Here is a 14,904-nt window from a genome sequence, read left to right on the forward strand (position 1 = left end):
CTTTCTATTTGATTGGAGGAATGATGTCATTTGATTTGCATTGTCATTTTCAAAATAACTTTATTTTAGACAGATACCTAAGATAAAATCACTCAGCAGAATAGAAAGTTAAAGCATCTGATCCACTTCGATAATTATCCAAGCGAACAACTGATAAAAAAAACATCAACATGTGCACATACATATTTATTTGATATACTTTTTTATGGTTAACACGTTAATGTCTTACGAAAGTTACCTGTTGGGAACAACAACCAAAATAATAATAATAATATTTACAATAGTTATCATTAAATTTTAATTAGTCAAAGTTACATTCTATGCAAAAGCAATAATTTTGACTCCAATTAAGACGTTTCAAACTTTGCTGAAATTCTTAAAAGGATGTTCGGATGCTAACTTGTAGGTTCAATATGACATGCCAGCTTCACGAGATGTAACCTAAATGTCAGTGCTTAAGAGATAGATTATTAGTGAAAGATTAAAAGATAGATTATTAGTGAAAGTGATAGATTACTAGTTTTCAAAATGAAGTATATTACTTGAAACCCGGTCATATGGCAGATTCATTGAAAAGTTTTTGAACTTCTTAACACCGCACAATAACAGCAAAAGTAAAACAGCTTTGGTGTCTGACACCCAAATGGAGAGGTAAATGAGAGGTAAAATAGGATAATACCATAGCCATACTCAAAAAGGATGATCAAGTGTTCACCGTGTGGCCCTTCTCAACACAAATTTGACCAACATGATCTTACTCACAAGCTATAACCACTCCAGATTTATTTGAAATTTAAACCACAATCACAACACGAAGGAACTGCAAACCAACACATCCATTTCTCATTAAACTAGCCCTGGATAGCATATATCACCTCATTCTTGTGTTGAAAGCACACAACGAAGGCACCCCCCTTCATGCAAAAGATCAAAAGCCTTGTTGATCTCAGAGAGAGTCAAAGTATGGGTAATGTATTCATCAACCTTGATTTCCTGCAAAACAAGTACTCGTAACAATCCATGCTTTCCAACAATACTGAATTAAATGAACAAAACACTGAAAAACCTTTACCTTCTTAAGGTACTTGTCTACGAGCCAAGGCACCTGTGACCTGCTCTTGAAGCCACCGAAAGCAGTCCCTTTCCAGACACGTCCACTCACCAACTGGAAAGGTCGGGTTGATATTTCCTGACCTGATGCTGCAACACCCACGATAACTGAGGTCCCCCAGCCCTGGGAATTTTCAAAGATTACTTCATGAGTACAACCATCATAGTGTAATGTATGAAAATGGAGTCAATGTGGCAGTAGCAGCATTCACCTTGTGGCAGGCTTCCAAAGCAGCTCTCATCACAGAAACATTTCCAATACACTCAAAGCTATAATCAACTCCACCATCAGTACGATCAATTATGACCTGCTGAATTGGTTTATCATGTTCATTTGGATTTATAAACTCGGTGACTCCAAAGTTCTTCGCTGCAGGTAAAAAGAGCAAAAGAAGACAAATCAATACATGAAAAAGTAATTATTGTTGTGAAGAATGTCCTCTGTAGTGCACTAACACTACACTAGCATTACAAAACCAAAACTGAGAAAACCACAAAAAGAAAGTAGCTCATAGTAAGACACTATGCACGTACCTATATTATATAGAGGTCACAGCACTTGGGACACAAGAAAAACGATGGAGCAAGAAATGAAATATACTAATATATACCAAAAGAACATACATATTAAGATCCCATTAAAACAGTATCATTATTCCGCAAGCATAATTCTTTAAAAGGATGGTAATCAATGCTACGAGAAACATGGCAATGAATCACTTCACAATATTAAAGACTTCCTGATTGGTGTAGAATAACCCAGTTCATTTTGTACCTGTATCAAACTTCTTGCTGTCAATATCTATGCCAATAATCCGGGATGCACCAGCAGTTTTTGCCCCCTCTGCAACCTGTCAAATACAAACTGCAAATCATGATGGCAAACCCAAAACGGCAAAAACATAACCGCCTACAATTGTAAATTCACAAACTTACAGCAAGCCCAACAGTCCCAAGGCCAAAAATAGCAACAATAGTCCCTGGTTCAACCTTTGCAGTGTTCCAGACAGCTCCAAGGCCTAAAAGGGGGGAAAGATAGATTTCACAATTTCATAATAATAAGTGAACTTGGTATGGAAGGACACAAGACCGAACATTTCATTGCATGAAAAAAGAAAGAATGAAGGAAGGAAAAAAAAAGGATCTTTAAAGAAAGATTTTCATTTCTCAAAAAAAGCCTTTTAATTGTTAAACTATCAAAATAAGAGCTGGAACTTGTAACTCAGATCAGAAACAGAGCTTAATATGATATACATTGGTATGGCAAAGACAGAAAAAATATACATTTCTATAGGCAAATGTAAGTATGTAACATCATTGCCCAACTCCAAACACATATCATGAATCATAAGACCCATACCATACAACTTACAAAAACTCAATATAGTGTTTATAAAGGAGAATGTTTACCAGTTGAAACACCACATCCAAGAAGACAAACTTTGTCCAGAGGAGCTAAGGGGTTAATCTTAGCTACACTAACATCATGGACAACTGTGTACTGACTAAAAGTGGAGGTTCCCATGAAATGATAAATGGGCTTTCCATTAATCGAGAACCGACTCTTGCCATCATTGAGCATGATCCCAACTCCAGTGGCAGAGCGAACCTTGCCGCAAAGGTTGGTCTTCCCTGATTTGCAAGTCTTGCACTCCCCACACTCAGCCTGGTAACAGGGAATGACATGATCCCCAGGCTTAACATCAGTAACACCTTCTCCAACACTCTCCACGATCCTGCAACAAAAATGAACAAACCCCTAAAACCCCTATCCATGCCAATAAATGCACATGCTCACATCATACATCACATGCAACAATTGCATCTTAAAAAATGTACTTTTCAAAATTCAATCTCATATTAACATTCATATATTATACATGCATACATACCCAGCAGCTTCATGACCGAGAATACAGGGGAAGAGACCTTCGGGGTCCTGCAACATTAACAATTTGCTCACTATGCAAATCCAAACAACTGAAAACACAAATTAATGGACTCCGAAACAGTTAAACAAAAAGAAAGAGAAAGAAAGTAGCTACCTTGCCGCCCCAAGTGTAAGCATCGGTGTGACAGAGAGCAGTGTAAAGGATTTGAACTCGAACCTCGCCGGCCTGAGGCGGAGCCACCTGAACGTCTTCTATTGTCAAGGGCTTATTGGGTTCCCAGGCCACCGCAGCTACATCAAAAGGAAGTCACGTGATGTTTAGATTACTGAGGTTTGTTTAATGTTAATTAGATCTGAAAGGAGAAGAAAAATGAAGAAGAGAATGGGTACCTTTGCAGGTGATGACTTGACCTTGAGTTGCCATTGAAAGGAAGAGATGAGACTCACACAAACAATACCTGTTTATCTCTCCACCCTGCCTTCTACCTATTTATATACTGAATAAGACATTACTAAAATTCAGGTTAATTTAATTTGTAAAATTCACACTCATAAACATGCTATTATTACATTACAAAAAATAATATTAATTTCTATTTTCATTGTCAGTGAGTTTGAATTGCAAGAATTGATTCTTATAAGAGGTCCATTTTGGAATCTACATAAATAACAAAATTATATATTTCAATCCATAATCAAATAAAACTATAGTGTCTACCATTGGACTTGTATTAAAGTAAAATTTACACTAAAAATTATGTGACACTTTAGAATTTAAGCAAAACTAAATTAAGACATTATCTTCCCGTAATAGATATCTCTTATTTTATATTTTAATGCTAATATTTTAAAAAATATTTATATTTGACTTTATTTTTAAAATTTAAAACAACATTCATTATTTTAACTTGTATACATTTATTTCTCATTTCAAAAATAATAAAATAAAAAATCTTATAAATACTGTTTTGAAGTTTGAAATCGAATTATATATCCATCAATTAAATCTGAAATTAAATATCAGTAATACAAACAAAAGAATAAATTGATATGGTTTAATTTTGAATTCATATAAACAACTTTTATTATATGTAACAGCAAATTTTTTATTTTGAGATGTCATATCAATTCGAACTTTAAAATTTATTATATTCACTTTTAACTAATGTTATACCCTATTTTTCTATAGCTCTTCTTCTTGAAATTATATATATATATATATATATATATATATATATATATATATATATATATATATATATATATATATATATATATATATATGTCAATACATACTAAAAACAATTAATCTTTTTCTTTTGTTTTTCCTTTTCAATTTCAGTAACATTTTTATTTGTTTTTATTTCATCCTAGTCCTTACAATAATTTGCACATGCATTTTTTATTTTAGGACTACAATAAAAAAAATTATATGATGATTTTATTATATTAAAAAATGTGTAGTGTATTTATTTGTTCCGGTAAAACATTTTATACATTTCTTTCTAAGTTGCATTAACAAAATATTTTTGTTTAACTATTATCTTTAAATTTTAAGTTAATATTATTTATTTTTCATATATTCACTTATCTTTTACTTAATTTTCAATATATGTATATATATGTAAAAAAATAAAATAGAATATTTTATAAATAATTTATTAAAATTAAGGAAATTCATTTGATTTATTAATTAATATACTTTAAAAAAAGGGATAAAACATATTAATTAAACTAAATAAATTAACACAACTTTAAATCTATAAAAAATACAATGAAACCTACATTTTCATTAGTAAAAGTAAAAGAAGTGACAGAAACATTATTTTATTTATTTAATAATGATAATAATAAAAATATTTTTCATATTAAAAAATCAATATTTTTTTTATTTTAATAAAATATATATAATATTTTTATTTTATCATTTTAATTTTTACATCAAAATAAATATATTTAATACGCTGTACTTAAAAGAAAAGGAATGTTAGTGTGAACTAAGAAAAGTAATTCCAAAAAACACTTTAATGTTTCTTTTTTTCAGCATTTTACAGATTCTTCTTTGCTTGGATAAAAGTCTATCTGTTTGGTCTGAAATGCACAATTTGAACTTATATTTTAAACTGTACATAAATTATATTATTTGTTTCACTTACTTTTTTAGAAATATTAATAGCAGTAGAATTATAAACTCTCCAACTCTAGTAAAAAAAACTATTATCAGCACTTTTGCCAAAATTTGAGCATATAAAATAGATCAGAATTTTCTTTCATATGAGAGAGAATTTACCATTAAATAAAACAACAGGCTTAGATTAAAATACTTTTTAAAAATTATTTTTTTTACAATATTATATCTGTAAATGTTAATAAAAGAGAATATAAAATGTTTTATTTAAAAAATCATGTGGAAGACAAAAATCTCTTTTAACAAAATAATTACTCGTACATAAAAATAAAATTACTAAAGTGAATTGTATCTCCCTAGTGGTGGTACTGATTACAAGTTAATAATTTGCATATATATATATATATATATATATATATATATATATATATATATATATATATATATATATATATATATATATATATATATATATCTAAAATATTAGTAGATTTACCTATAATGTAATTTTTTCGTGTAACCGGATAAAACTTAATTACACGTTTGTTTCTATCTTTTAATTAAATCATTATGTTCAGTTAATACATTCTCCTAATTCTGAGTGAAAGTATTAAAATTTCCATCAATATTAACAATGCTAGTTAATTATTTAAATAAAATATTAACTACAACATTTAATGATAAGCTGTAATGTAAGAAGGAGTTTTAACTCTTAAATTTAAGACTTAAATTTCGTAAAGAAATATATTAAAAGATGAGCATGATGATAATCTTAAATAACTCGGTATTGATTTCCTGTGTTATGAGAATAAAATAATATATTTAATTATAAAGTTAAATTATTTTTTTCCTATACAAAATATAAAATGTATTGAGCAAGAAAGAGTGTGGTGTGATAACAAAAATTAAAGGGAAACAGTACGTCGTCGAAAGCCGAAAGATATAAAAGGCGGGAGCGCGGAAGACTGAGGTTACTAGCTTAGCTTACTTCTTCAAGAGTGTGCGGTGCCGTTGGATTAGGGTTGTCGCACTTTCAATACACTCTATTCTCCACACCACGACGTCGTCCCGTCCCATTGCAATCCGACTAAACATACTCTGCAATCTTTCATTTCTTCAACTGTAAGTTCTCTCTCCTTCTTCTCCCAGTTCAATCTCTGGTTTCTACCGTTACAACAATAATTTTGTCACATTGCATTTTTTTTTTTAATTCCTTTTTTCAAATAGTTGTTACTGATGACATTGTTATCAAGTGCTTTGACTTTCTTTGTTGAATTTAAATGTTTTTCTCAAGAGATTAGAGGTTGCATGCGGAGTTCTTCCGTGAATGGTAGTTCCTGACTCTGTTAGGATACTTCATAACATTTATGAAGTGGTCAATTTTTGTTGCAACGTCAATTAGGTTATCATGCTGTGTCAAGAATTTTGATGAAACTATGATCTCGACCGCATACTAAAAGCTTAATGGTGAAAAATTGTGGATAAATGTGTTGCTCTGTGGTCATAAACACCTCAAAATCATTTTGTTCTGGACTATGTTTTAGATCCTTGGTGAATGATTATTTTCTTGCCTATTTTATGGATTCGAATTTGGATTTGGAGATGATGTGCATGAAAAGGATGCAATGAACGCTTTAAATTTGTATCCATTAGATGTTTTTGTGTTATTGTAGATGCTTTCATCAACTTTTGTTGTATTGATTGGATAGTTGATTGTGTATTTGTTGTGTTATGTGAGCAGGATATATTTGGATTCAAGGCTTAGGTGAAACGTAGTTATGGCAGATTTAGAAAATTTGCTCTTGGAGGCAGCTGGTAGAACCCGACACTCTCGGCCAACTTCAAGAGGAGGACATGGTAATGGTGAGAATGTCTCAAGTTCAGATGATGAACATGAATATCCTGGCCCAAATCACTCTGGCTCACGAGTTCCCCTAAAGAAGAGATTTGATCCAAAGGAAAGATATGATGGCAAGGGAAGTCAGGAAGAAGAGGATGGCCAATCTGATGACAATGGTGACAGCAGCGATGAATATGATTTTGGTGATGATCTTTATAAGAATGAAGATGATAGGCGTAAGCTTTCTGAGATGACTGAACTACAGAGAGAGATGATATTATCAGATAGGGCTACCAAGAAGTATGATAAAGACTTATTGGGGAAGATATCATCAAAGCGGGAGAAGGGAAAGACAACTGTACCTGGGACACATACTTCACCTCCTCCATCATCTCGTGTGCGGTCATCAGTCCGATCAGTTGACCGGTCAACTGCCAAGGATGGTGCTTTAAATGAATTGCGTGCGAAAAGATTAAAGCAGCAAGATTCAGAAACAAACCGCAGACTAAATGAGGCTTCTAAAAGTCCAGAACCGGGACGTCTTTCACCAAAGCACAAACCTTTCTCTTCAACAAGTCTCACTAGCTCAAGTGACAGTGAAAGTGAAAATAGATCCCTGAGTGATGATGGAGGGTTGAGTCATGATGACATTATCATTGACAGTGATGATGACAGGATAATTTTACGATCTGAAGGGCTTTCATTTGAGGATATAAAAGAAATTACTGTTTGCAGATCGAAACTAGCAAAATGGTTTATGGAGCCCTTTTTTGAGGAGTTAATTGCTGGTTGTTTTGTAAGAGTTGGTATTGGTAGATCAAAGTCAGGACCTATCTACAGACTCTGCTTGGTAAAAAATGTTGATGCCACCGATTGTGATCGGCAGTATAAATTAGAAAATAAAATGACACACAAGTACTTAAATCTTGTCTGGGGAAACGAAACTTCTGCTGCAAGGTGGCAAATGACTATGGTTAGCGACTCTCTTCCACTTGAGGAGGAGTTCATCCAGTGGGTTAAGGAAGTGGAACGAAGAGGCGGTCGGATGCCAACAAAGAAAGAAGTGGAAATTAAAAAGCAAGCTATACAAAATATCAACTCGTTTGTTTACTCAGCTGCTACGGTGAAGCAGATGTTACAAGAGAAAAAATCTGCCAAAATAAGACCACTGAATATTGCAGCTGAGAAGGATCGGTTAAGAACGCAATTAGAAATAGCACAGAGTAAGCAAAATAATACTGAAGTGAATAGGATCATAACAAGGTTGCAAGAATTGGAGGAAGCTCAGCAGTCTAAGGAGAAGGATGCCAGAGCTCTGAAGCTTTCTGAGATGAATAAAAAGAACAGGTTTGAGAACTTCAAAAATGCTTCTGAATTGAAGCCAATAAATACAGATTTGAAAGCAGGAGAGGCAGGTTATGATCCATTTTCAAGGAGATGGACTAGATCAAGAAATTACTATGCCGCAAAGCCAACTGAAGAGGCTGCAGCTGAAGATAATAGTGTCATTGATATGGTGGCTGATGAAGGCAGCTATCAAACAAGAACAGCTGTGACAGGGGTGGCTGGCATGGCTGCTACTGCTGCAGCAATAAAAGCTGCTGCCGGTGCTGGGAAGTTAGTAGATACAAGTGCTCCGGTGGATCAAGGGACGGTGTCAAATGTGCTGCACGATTTTGACCTGCCAATATCATTATCCGTACTCCACAACTTTGGTGGAGCCCAAGGAGTTCAGGCAGGGCTTATGGCAAAAAAACAAAGAATAGAAGCAACTACTGGACCTCAAGTTCCGGAAAAGGATGGTAGGAAGCATGCGAGGACATTATCAATTAGTGATTACAAGCGAAGAATAGGGGTTTTTTTGAATTCTGCCTAAATAGCAACTGTCATCAGGTACACACTTTTATACGATGAAGTTGGATTCCAATAGTACTGTTTTGCCCGTTGATAACTATATATCTCAACTTTTCAGGTGATCATGGAGTTCTCATTTTCTTTTACCTTCCCCAAAATTAAAGAAAATTGTTAGATCCAAGTTTTATCTTGTTCGTATGATTCAACATTGGTTCTTACTGGATGCTTGGAACAGAGCTGAATAGATGCAGAGATAGTCGGGTTTCGAGACAAAAATATGTTTGTTTGTTTCAATCTTTACTTTTTTAATACATTTCATATGCATTGTCTTAAGGATGATATCAAAGGTGCTCAATGACTTTAGTGTTTATTTTGTTTTTTCCTAAAAAAGATTATCACCTGAATATGTGTAGCCCCTTTACTAGGTTGTGAATGTGGTCATTTTAGGTAACATTAAAGTTTACGACATGAGGGTTAATATTTCGAAATATTGTAATTTTTAGTTCAAATCGTATGCAATTCACTAAAGCGCACTGCATAATCATACAGAAAATCAAATAATAGAGTTTTTGTCATTTTGCATGACTCTTGATAAAATTGATTTTGATGTAATATGATTCGAAATACAATATCTTATAAATCTAAAATTCTAGGTTACCTATAGTTATTTATGCTCCTGGTCAATTTTAATATAAAATTTTACAATGTTGAACCAATAATGTAATTTGTTTTTTGTAAAATCATCTTTATTGTTATTTCAAAGTGATAGGAAGAATCCAATATCAAATCAGATTGCAAGTCAAATTCCATCTCAAATCACGTCTTATTTCTTGTGTTACAAATGCTCAAATTGTTTTTCTCACCAACACGTTAAAATTTAAATTGTGTTCAATAATTGACAGTGAATTATATCCAACTTTAAGACCGACTTTCTCTTATTGGCATCTCCAGTCGGTCATTGCTGTTACGACTGATTATGCAACGGAAAAATAAGAGAGAAAACACATTGTGTAAAAAAAAAGCTCATTCCAGAAAGTTCTCATAAAAAATAATGTATTTGATGTGTTTTGGAAAGTTTGTTCTGAAAAGCTCAATAACCAATTCTGAAAAGTCTTATATACATTTCAGAAATTTTTTTCTGTAAAGCTTGTTCCAAAATGCTTGTGTTTTTGCAAATATCTGGAAAAAAAATTCCAAACATTTTGTTCTTAAAATTCTAGAAAGCTTATTTTAAAAAAAAAATCTATAAAAGAAAATCCCAATCTTACTTTTATAAAGGATAAAATGGTTATTTTGAAAATTGGGTGGGTATAGAAAGAAAAACTCTAATTTAAATTACGGATGTGAGTATCATCAATAGCTAGTTGGACCAAATTGATTTTTTTTTTAAATGGCGCATGCTATTCACATTTCACAATTTTTTGAAATCATTAACACTTCTTACTTTTTTTTCTTAACATTTTCAAAATACTCCTTTTCCTTCTCATTTTCACATATACTTTATCTTTCACAAACTGATTTCCATTGCATAATTTTTGTATACACTACATAAATTAGTTTCTGTGATGTATTAGAGTATACCGATTTAGGAAAAAATTTCACTTAAATATAGATAATACTAATAAATTTTAAAAAAATAGTCAATTAATAGATGCTGCTAAGAAAAATAAAAATTTATTTTGAATCAAAAATACAATATCATACATTACATAAAATATAACCTCCGTAATAATATAATTGTATAAAATTAAAAAAACAGTAAAAATATATTATTAAAATATATCTACTTTATTGTGTAATAATAATAATACTTAAAAAATCACATTTCAGAAATTAAAGTTAAATTAAGATTAAATAAAATAATTATCTAAAGTAGAACAATAATGATCCCATGATGATAATAAATAATTATAATATATATTTAAATAATAATTTTTTTATTAATATTTGTCATACGAAAATTTTAATTATATTCGAACTGTTATCCTCAACTAAATATAATACAGATATAAAATAACACTAGTAATGGATAATAACAGTACTAATTATTTAATAAAACAAAGAAAGATTATTGAACTCATATTGAAATATAATACAAAACAATTCTAGAAAAATATTACAACATTAAAATTTTAATACTATAAAATATTGCATATGATAAATTATTATATTACAAGTATACATTACATTTTAATAATTACTAAAAGAAATACCACATCTCCAATATTTAACAGAATATAATTCATATATATATATATATATATATAAATAATGGTTTTAATTAGAGATATACTACACTCATTCAAAAACATAATAAGATTTTTCAAAAGAGAATATAAACATGACAAAATCATTTCTACACAACACTATTGCATCACTCAGTCTTTCACTGGATCCACTACTACTTCCCCACCTACTCACATCATTAAAGGGATCATTGCAAACAAAGAGAACACACAAACAAATAAACACAAAAAGAAAGAGTAAGCTAATGTGCAAAAAGAGAAATTATGAAATAGATATAGAGATATTATCACATATAGTCATTCATAATCACAAATATATTAAATATAAAAAAGACTTATATTAGACTTCATGATCCGGATATGTGTATTGATATCAAACTCTAACGATTTATGCACTTGTGGTAACCTCTACTATTTAGCAGTCATTCCTAATGTGTTTCACTTTACCACACACAAAAATTAGTTTGTTAACATCTTTGGACAAGATAAAACCTCTAGATTAGGATTTTCTGCTCTTCTCACCATATACTCCATTCTTTTCTACTTGAGATTGAATGGTTATAAGAGCAGGACAACTCCCAATACAGAATAAATATATCAATACATACATTATTTTAACCACCATTAATCCTCCTTGGATAAGTACCAACCATTTTCAGATTACATTATATCACTATCATCATTTTAACATCCACAAAATCTCATACATTAAACATATCATAATAGACATATGAAAATTGGGTTAAACTCACACTTTCGCTTAGTGATAATATCTACTCGTTTAGCGAGAATATCTACTCGCTCAACAAGAAGTGTCGGAAAGCACACTTGTCTAGCGAATAGATAGCTTTCTTAGTGAGAGTATTACTGAAACTTACAAGTGAGAGTATCACTAGAACTTACAAAATTAATTTCTCACAAAAGTTGGCAAGCAAGACTTGAGTCGACAAACGACTATCAAGTCAGTGAGTGCTCTGACTTTAGTCTCACCCAACGAGAATATTCTCATCACACGACTACTAAGTCAATAGTTCTCCAACTTTGATATTGTTCAATAACTTTGTCCAATGAATATATTTTTGTTCAACTACGGTTAAGTTGATAAACCCTCTAACTTTAGTCTTGCCTAACGAGTTTATTATTGTCCAACTACTACCATACATTAACTTGGAATATGTTGATTTTGTTTTTTTAATCAAATTTTATTAAAGGTATTAATGTTTTAAATGTTTCATGAGGCGTGTTTGACTATATATCTCACACTTTGCATCTTTTCATATAGAAAATCGTTTTCCAAAAATATTCTCTTTTTTATTGAATATAATATTTTATATAATTATATTTTATATATTTTATATTAAGGTTAATTTTTTTCAAATTTTAACTCAATTTAATTTTTTAACTTGAAATATGTTGATTTTGTCTTTTTAATAAAATTTTATTAAAGTTAATAATGTTTTAAATGTGTTTAAAATATTAAATATTAAATGTGTTTAAAACAGAGTTTAATTAAATAATTAAATTGGTTTAAATTTCAAAAAATACTAATTTAAATTTGACTAAAAAACATATTTGACTTTTTATATTTAATTAGTTAAAAGTTCTGGAGGTGCTGGGGTCTTTTATTAGTATTACACATAACATATTTTTGTTTATTATATCAGTGAAGATATAAACAATTTTCTACGCGTAACATTGGCTTTGAACAATTATATATAGTCATATGTAACCTGTATTAGTTTTATATCAACTTTGAAAGATCAAACTTTAAAAATTATTGTTATTAATTACAGATAAAATTGCCCCACTTATTTCAATTAAATAACTATTAAATTTCTTTAATAACTTAATTACGGATACTTGATTTTATTTTTCTGAAAAGGTTATATTGACCATCGGTTAAATACATAACCATATTGTTTAATAGCTGTCAAAATGTTGTTTAATAGTAATATATTCGTATACAATTAATATTTTTTTAAAAGAAACTATAAGAAGTATCTATATATTTGACTGTTGACTGGATTTGATAATAGATTAGTTGAAATCAATAACGAGAGATAAGTTAAGTATGTTTTAATTAATTCGTAATTACCTTTTCTTAAAAACATAATAATAAAAATTGAAATTTTAATATTTGTAATAAAGTTAACACGGAAATAATTGTTTTGGATATATATCTTTCGTTAAATTTATTTGTAGACTCGTTCATAAATTCAATCTTAATAATGTGATTAATTTATTTTGAACAAAAAAACACATGTTTTCAGCAACTTAGGAAGAGAATTAAAGTAACATATTTTCAAAATTATTTTGAATTGTCACATTCATTCGAGTCAAATTTCTCACACAAATTCAGAACACTTTTTCTTTTGTCATTTTCAAATTACTTTATCCTGAAAAGGATAGTATGTAGTTTTTTAACGTAAAAATTTGAAAAACTACACCACTTTAAATTTTGAGGATATTTTTTCGAAAAAGGTATTTCCAATTCAAATTAATTACTGATTTGAAAAGTTGATTTTATATTAATGCGTGTGGATTTATCTCGATAGAAAATTAAAATAATTAAAACATAGTAAGTTAGCATATTCAGTACTGAGAAAATTAGAGTATTACTGTTTTTTCTTTAAGGCAGTGAAGTAATTAGAAACTCCCCTTAATTAATATATATATTACGTCAATTAATTATGTTTGGCTAAGTAACTATTCGTTCTTAGATTTAATCTCTATTTATTGTTATAATAATGGTAACGTATCATCACATTAGTAATTTTAATGGTAACAATTCACTTGCCACGTGCCAAACGTGTTAGCCTAGTCTGAATAAATTGGACAAAAATTCTATGTGCTGGGTTGAAACAATTTTTTATAGTTATAAAAACAAAATAAATTGAATGTTTCTAATGGTTAATTCTAAAAGGTGTAATAGCCTCTTTTGTCCCCAATTGTGCTTGATTGTGCCAATTTGGTCCTTGGTTTTAAAAAAGTGTCTACTTGGTCCTGACTTAGTAAATTTTGTATCAACGTTGTCCTTTCCGTTAAAAAGAAACAAACGAAGTTAATAATATGATGATATGGCAGTTTCTTTTTAATTTTTTTTTAATCTTTGGGCCACCTATTCCCTCCTGCCACGTCAGCATTCAGCAAAAACCCTAATTCCTCCACCGTCAGCCAAACCCTATCTGCCACCACCACCTTGCCACGCCGCAACAATGAAGTCCAAACCATATCCAATTGTGCCGCCACCACCCACACCGTCAATGCCGCAAAGAACCTGCAACCACCACATCGTCTTTCACCATCAATGCCACAACCACCCACACTGTGAAACCCATCCACCACCATGAACCATTCCGCGTCGTCACCACCATGTCACGTCGTCACCACGATGTCGTGTCGTCACCACGATGTCGTGTCGTCACCACGATGTCGCGTCGTCACCACCATGCCGCGTTGTCACCACCTTGCCAGAAATCGCACAACCAGGTTCGAACCTACCCTCCATCATCAATCTAGTGCAACCCAAATCACCAACAACAACATCATCTTCTTCCTCGCAATTAAGACCCAGAAAAATTCCCAATTTTCGAGCTCCCAATTCGCGCAGATCGGACAACCCTCACACCATCCCAATTCGCACCGCCACCATTGCGAGACCCATAAGCTTTTCCTAGCGTCACCATGACCTCGCAACACGCCACCATGCCACAAAACCATTAAAATAGTCAAATCTAAATCGAGCTCAACGTCTAAACACTAGAAAACTAACATATCTGAAAAAAGAAAAAAAAGCAAAAAAAAAACAATACCTTGCTCTTGGTGACAGAGTCAT

At 31.1% G+C, this 14,904-nt stretch overlaps 2 protein-coding genes across 2 annotated transcripts; one reads left to right on the forward strand and one right to left on the reverse strand.

Moving 5' to 3' along the window:
• Positions 1–656: 656 nt before the first annotated feature.
• LOC108323015 (alcohol dehydrogenase class-3) lies at positions 657–3,509 on the reverse strand. Its single transcript, XM_017555343.2, has 9 exons — positions 3,392–3,509; positions 3,156–3,292; positions 3,003–3,049; positions 2,521–2,846; positions 2,047–2,129; positions 1,886–1,961; positions 1,323–1,480; positions 1,073–1,234; positions 657–993 (listed from the first exon to the last, which is right to left on the reverse strand). Exons 1-9 carry the CDS (start codon positions 3,423–3,425, stop codon positions 877–879), a joined length of 1,140 nt encoding a protein of 379 aa, XP_017410832.1. The 5' UTR covers positions 3,426–3,509; the 3' UTR covers positions 657–876.
• A 2,526-nt stretch (positions 3,510–6,035) lies between these two features.
• Positions 6,036–9,300, forward strand: LOC108322988 (protein RTF1 homolog). The gene is made up of 3 exons (XM_017555309.2): positions 6,036–6,251; positions 6,871–8,862; positions 8,942–9,300. Exon 2 carries the CDS (start codon positions 6,908–6,910, stop codon positions 8,843–8,845), a length of 1,938 nt encoding a protein of 645 aa, XP_017410798.1. The 5' UTR covers positions 6,036–6,251; positions 6,871–6,907; the 3' UTR covers positions 8,846–8,862; positions 8,942–9,300.
• Positions 9,301–14,904: the final 5,604 nt, after the last annotated feature.

The sequence above is a fragment of the Vigna angularis genome, chromosome 2 (assembly GCF_016808095.1).
Source record: "Vigna angularis cultivar LongXiaoDou No.4 chromosome 2, ASM1680809v1, whole genome shotgun sequence".
NCBI lineage: Eukaryota > Viridiplantae > Streptophyta > Magnoliopsida > Fabales > Fabaceae > Vigna > Vigna angularis.

Coding starts and splice junctions, on each gene's coding strand:
- LOC108323015 (XM_017555343.2), bottom strand. CDS start 3,425: ATGGCAACTCAAGGTCAAGTCATCACCTGCAAAG. Junction 2,847..3,002: donor CTCGGTCATGAAGCTGCTGG/GTATGTATGCAT, acceptor TTTTTGTTGCAG/GATCGTGGAGAGTGTTGGAG. Junction 1,481..1,885: donor CAGCAAGAAGTTTGATACAG/GTACAAAATGAA, acceptor TTTTACCTGCAG/CGAAGAACTTTGGAGTCACC.
- LOC108322988 (XM_017555309.2), top strand. CDS start 6,908: ATGGCAGATTTAGAAAATTTGCTCTTGGAGGCAGCTGGTAGAACCCGA.